The following is a 6,235-nucleotide window of genomic DNA, read 5'->3' as shown; positions in this document are numbered from 1 at the left end:
TCCCTCTCTCTCTGACCCTCCCCTGCTCACGCTGTGTCTGTCTCTCAGAAATAAATAAAACATTTAAAAAATAAATAAATAAGCAAATAAATATTTAAAAAAAGGAAATATAATGAAAAGGCAGAGTCCATTAAATCTAATGTATTTCCTCTCTTTTTCTTAGGCCCCATCCCCACAGGCATGGTTTAATATGTAACTCAAGTGCTACTCTGACCATTAAGATTCTCCTGATTTTTCCAAGTTATAATATCTGTTTCCTTCTCTGTGCTTCCAAGCATTTTACCTCCATGAAAGCCATTATTCATTTGCCTTTTTTATTAAAAATAAACTTTTGAAGCAATAATATCTCATCTTACAGATCTTTAAATATACAATGTCTACCTATGGCCGGCCCAGCACATGATACACACCCAGTCCGTGTTTGTTCCATTAACAATTTATTAGACTTGAAAATACTCAAAAGATCATAGACTGTATCATTTCCACTGTAACTAAGATGAAGGCCAGTGTGGTCTTAGGAGCCTTTTGTCTTCCTGATGAGTCCTTCTATTATGTCCCACTGCTCCTTGGTGACCTAATACAAACAGAAAGCCAGCTTAATGTGGTTCTTGCATGCTTTTAAAGCTTAGTATCTTAGCTGCTAATATTATGTTATGTTCACAAAATGGCATTACCTTCCTCAGACTGTTGAATTCCCCTGAAATAAATACTTCCTCTCCACCATCAAATCTAATGACCTGAAAATAAAAAAAATAGCAAAGATGCTGAAACGAACTCCTTTTAAAAAGTTTCTGAATAATTAAACATTCTCCCATCTTGATTGGATGGAATATTTCCTTGAGACTGTCAATCAAAGCCCAAATTCTGAAGACAAAAGTGATGATTAAACCTAATCTTATTAACTCATTTTAGAATCCTTTCTTCCCCATCCCCACAATTTCAAATTCTACCTGATGTTAAAAATCATCTTAAAGGCATGTCTTCTGGGGTAATTTGCATTTAATAAAATTAATTTAGCCATGAAAAAATTCCATAGGCTAAACAATCTATATTAATCTTTCATATTATTTACAGCTAAATAAATATTTTAAACCATATTTATATTCAATATTGTCAGAACTGGTTCCACAGTACGCCTCCCTACCCCAAATCCACCTCCCTACAAAGCTAAGAGAAATAATACTTACTGCCCCATTAATCCAAGAAGCATAATCACTACAAAGGAAAGCCGCAAGATTTGCAAGTTCTTCTACGGTTCCTAGCCGACCACAGGGAATTCTGTCAATCATTTCTTTCTCAAATTCTCCAGTTGGGTCAAGACGGCTAAAGGCACCCTTAGAAATTGAGAAAATAGTTAGGTTGCATTTTTTGTTAATGCAACTTCTTTCCTATTGGAGAAAATAGTTTGTAAAAAATGTAATATTACTATGGCAGCCTGTTCATACCTTAGGCCTTGTAAACAACAGAGAATATTCCCAAATTCTTCCATATTCATTTTAACTCAAAACATTTTACCTTATAATGACCTAAAAAATACCAGAAAATATAACCTTTTTACCTTAGTTTTCTTCATCCATAAAATGAGGATACCTGTCATTAGTTACCTCACAAAACTGTTAAAGAATCAAATGAGAAAATGTATATGAAAGTACTCTGAAGTATGTACAAGTCCAATATGGTAGATATAGTAGTGATATTATTTGATGTAGTAATCAAAAAGTGCCTCAAGTGAGAAACCTTTAGGAGGAAATTCCTTGTCTTCTCCTTTCTTCTCAAAATAATTGGAAAGGAAGAAAACAAGTATGTAGGAATATTAAATTCAAGTAGATCTTAAAGAAAAAAATAACTAAATTTGCCAAACAATGTCTGCCTTCTGTTAATGCTATGAAGGTACATATGAAGTTTGTATGTGCATAGATTAAAAAAAAATGAATGAAAGACTGGATTTCTCTGTACCAATGGTTGGAAGTCTAGGTGACAGCTTTCCTCAATAAATCAGGAATGGGACAGAGCAGGCTCTCAGGAGACTCACTCCTGTGAGCCCTCCAGCTCTCCCTGGGTGCGTATGAACCAGTGCTGTATCAGTACTTGCTACCAAGTTCCTATACTTCAATTTTCTTTTAATCTCTTTAAAACTACACACTTGTTAATCTGTGTACAACTTCTACTGCTACACTGTAAGCTTCCTGATGGCAAGGACTCACTGATACAAATGTTTTTGTATCTTTCTCAGCACCTTTGCATACAGCAGACACTCAATATATGTTAAATAAATAAAATGCAGGTGATCTTTTCTAGATATTGAGGTCCTAAAAAGAACCTTCTGTGACTGCAGAGTTTTCTTCAGACAGTGCTCAGCACAGTGCTGCCCTCAATCATGTGTTTTAATATATGCTTTTGAGTTGTTTTTCCAATAACTGTATTAGTTTCTTTATTACTAAAGTGTCAAACAAGATAGTCAATCAAGTTTCAGTCACTCAGATAGTTCTTTCCATTTTCCACCCTTCAAGCTGCTAAATAACCTAGTATAGCCATTTCCATGATGATATTTAATACCCAGAAATACCTATAACCCAAATGCTCCCTAGCATTATATTCTAAAGTATTTATTTATACAACTGAAATAAGTGATCACACTTCACTGAGACTTTCAGAGCTATATGCCAGCTATATAGTACTGTAAATTCTTGCTTTACATGAAAACAAAATGAGAGTGAAGTTATCTGGGGCAGTGTGAGCAACTGTAACAGTACTAGTGATCATTATGAGTTATGGTGAGTATCTGTACTGATTATTTATAGGTGAAATGCATGCCATCAGAAAGATTTGTAATCAGAGACATTGGAGTCAAATGACATGCATAATTGAGTGTTTGAAAGATACAGATGTGAGTCAAAGAAAATGCTACTTATAGCAAGAGCAGAGAACCTTCTAGAACATCTCTTAAAATAAAAATATACTTCCATTTCCAGGAACTAAAAAAAAAACAACAAAAAAACACATGTCACTTAAAGTAAGAATCCTTAAAATGTGGTGAAGATTAAGAAATATAGGGTAATAACAGATCACTGAAACAAATGAGACAAAATACCAAAATTGATGGCACAAAAGATCCCAGAAGATTAAGACACTGAAATAAGTCTTATCAAGAAATTAAATAGCTGCTGTATTCCTGTCCTCCTTATTTATACTGGATAATGGCAAAACCCTCTTCTCTACCATACGGCTCCAAAATCAGATATTCTGACAAGTCCTGCACACAACCATCAGAATATTTCTGTCAATATTTCATTCCTTCCTCATTCAAAATGAGATAATAGGCAAACTAAAACTTACTTTTGTTTTTATAGGCCCCGGTTGAATCACATTGAATCGTAGTCCATATCTACCCCATTCAGCTGCAAGAGATCTAAAAATAAAAATAAACAACATAGATTCTAAAATCCCATACTATATGTTAAAAATACTAATAACCATGACTCACGGCATACTTACTACATGCCAGGGACTACAACCCCAAGTAGGTATTATTATTATTCTCCATATTACAGACAAGGAAACTGAGGCACAGAGAGGTAAAATCACTTGCTCTGGGTCATATAGCCAGTAAATCAACTTTAAGAAATCTGGCTCCAGAGTTTGTGCCTTTAATCACTCTGTTGTGATAGCTACTATTTATGTAGCAGGATTCTCGCACAGAGAGTAGTGACACCGAGGCTTTTCTTTCCAGGAAGCAAGGTTATTCATGCCAGCACCGCTCAGTTGGGTTTGTACCTGAAAAACTGAGCCCCGAACATCACGTGAAATAGGTTTCTTTATATATATATATAGATATATATATTTTTTAGTTCTTTGTCTCCCACATATGGTAACCTAGAAACATGCAGTCTGACTAAGTGGTCTCATGTTACAAGGTCATGAGGGATGCTGTCACGTATGCGTATAAACAGGTTGCCTTGAGTTTTTTTTTTTTTTTCTTTTCTTAGGGAGTGAACTCTACCACATTTATATTTTAGTGTCCTTCCTTAAGGTCATTTTATGTTATACCACCTACCATTTACATTTTAGAACTAAGTCCAATATCAAAATACATTATTAGAGTAAGCATCATAATTTACCATAAAAAGTAAAAGAATCAAGCCTCCATATTTTCTGGAGTTCAATCCTACATGTACAAAGTCCAATATAGCTTTACTTGTGTATAGTCCACTGGATTACAATGTATGCAACATCACAAGTGCTTTTAAGTAAGAGATGAGTTACAAAGATATAAAATATTAACCACACCCATGTTAAATGAGGCTTTAATATAATTGTTGAATGGGACTCAAAAGGAAATAGGAATCTAACAAAATCTTACTAAATGGTATGAAGCAAAATATGACAATAATAGAAAACAGGGAAACTTGAAGCAATCTGTTTTAAAAAGCCTACTTGATAGACAGGTCTTAGCTTTGATTATCTAAACTCATTTTAGGAATTTACATTCATATGTACATATGTGTGTATATATACTTAATATAGTTTTAAAAAATGACTTAGAGTAACAATTTTAAAAATATATAAATAATGCAAAGAAGGAAGATAAAATTATTTGAAGGAAAAAAAAGAGAGAAAAGAAGGCAGGAAAGAAGGAATGAAGAGAAAAAATGATAAGGAAACACAAAGGAATGAAGAATGGAGCTAATATCTTACTGTTCTGTGGCATTCTATAAAATCACAATACGGAAGTCACAAATTTGCATCCATTCTTTCCATGACACTATGCAGAAAGGAAACCTAATCAGTTACACACTTTGCAGTGCCCATAAGGAAAAGGGAAACTAATCTCTCAGGAAAAGCACAATTTCTCCTGATTTAAATAAATATATATGAAAAATATTTTTCAAGAAGACTTCTAAAATGAAAATTGTGTAATACAATAATACAATACTGTATACTTGCAATAGATACAATGAGATAAGTCTTATGGAACTACAAGATCTCACTTAACATGACCTAACAAGATCACTTCAAAAGCCAATTCAGGCGGTACCTGGGTGGCTCAGTTGGTTAAGCGTCTCACTCTTGATTTTGGCTCAGGTCATGATTTCATGGTTCCATTCATGAGACTGAGCCCTGAGTCAGGTTCTGGGCTGACAGGGTGTGGAGCCTGTTTAGGATTCTGTCTCTCCCTCTCTCTGCCCCTCCCACGTATGCTCTGTTTCTCATAATGAATGAACAAACATTAAAAAGAAAATCTCACAAACACCAATTAAGCAAAAGTCATTCTGTAGGGGAGGGAGGTAAGGAAGGGTGTGTGTGCTCCGAGCACAGTCTGTTAATCTGTCTTAATCCATGGGTACTTTTAGAGAATGGGTGGACTGCATCTCTTTCGGGTAAATCATACATAAAACTTGCTTTCCTGAGTGATGCTTTTGACAGAATTCATGACCATACCTACCCTAGGCATGTACTTGTAGTGCATCTGCCCCAAATTGCTAGGAAAGTAGTAACTTAATGTCCTAACAGAATTACTGAGCCGAGCAAAGTTTATAGCTTCCTGTGAAAAACTGAGCAACCTATTAAGGAAAGCTGTCTAGAGGAAAAGCCATCCAATCTCTGCTTGGATGTGTGTAACAGATACACTTTCTCCAGTCCTGGATCTCATTAAATTAGCTTATATTCTGAAGAACTACTGTAACATGATAAGAAATCCACCTCATTAGCTCATCTTGCATGTTAAAATGATAACTAAGCACAATATACTCATTATATGTTAGCCATATTGTTATTAAATCAACAGATATTTATCCTGTGATTACTGTGAGTTAATAACACTTTGTAAGTGTTATTTACCCCCGCAGAAAGGCAGGCCCTGCTCTCAAGAGAGCAGTCCTACTCTCTCAAGAGAAGTGAGCTTAGTTACCTCATAAAGTAGTTACTCTCCTGGGAACTATGTAAAGTGTGCCATGGCTGCTTAAAGGAAAAAGTACATAAGTCTACTGAGAGTGAGAAAAAAGGCTTCCTGGAGGAGGTGATATTTGAGGTGACACCTGAAGAAGGAGTAGGAGTTTATGGTTAGAGGTAAGGGGCAGGAAAAGAGGATGGCAGATAACAAAGCGTAGGATGGGGAAAAAAAAAAAAAAAAAAGATAGCCCAGGCACATGGGCCAGTATGAGTAAAGTAAAGGACGAAGACACAAACAACATGCAGTATTTGGGGACTTACAAGGCCTTATTCAGTAGGACCATGT

General features: G+C 35.2%; 1 protein-coding gene across 2 annotated transcripts in view; it reads right to left on the bottom strand.

Moving 5' to 3' along the window:
• Positions 1 to 420: 420 nt before the first annotated feature.
• DECR1 (2,4-dienoyl-CoA reductase 1) overlaps positions 421 to 6,235 on the bottom strand; it is a 48,223-nt gene continuing 42,408 nt past the window's right edge. For both annotated transcript variants that reach the window (XM_077771252.1, XM_077771253.1), the window contains exons 7-10: positions 3,337 to 3,409; positions 1,188 to 1,334; positions 675 to 737; positions 421 to 574 (exon numbers count right to left, since the gene is read on the bottom strand). In XM_077771252.1, the coding sequence (XP_077627378.1) occupies positions 515 to 574; positions 675 to 737; positions 1,188 to 1,334; positions 3,337 to 3,409 (343 nt within the window). In that variant the 3' untranslated portion in view covers positions 421 to 514. The remainder of the gene's footprint in view (positions 575 to 674; positions 738 to 1,187; positions 1,335 to 3,336; positions 3,410 to 6,235) is intronic.

Source organism: Crocuta crocuta, unplaced genomic scaffold (assembly GCF_008692635.1).
Source record: "Crocuta crocuta isolate KB4526 unplaced genomic scaffold, BGI_CrCroc_1.0 scaffold235, whole genome shotgun sequence".
Classification (NCBI taxonomy): domain Eukaryota; kingdom Metazoa; phylum Chordata; class Mammalia; order Carnivora; family Hyaenidae; genus Crocuta; species Crocuta crocuta.
Note: the sequence above shows the minus strand (reverse complement) of the source record. Positions and strands in the feature narration are given on the sequence as shown.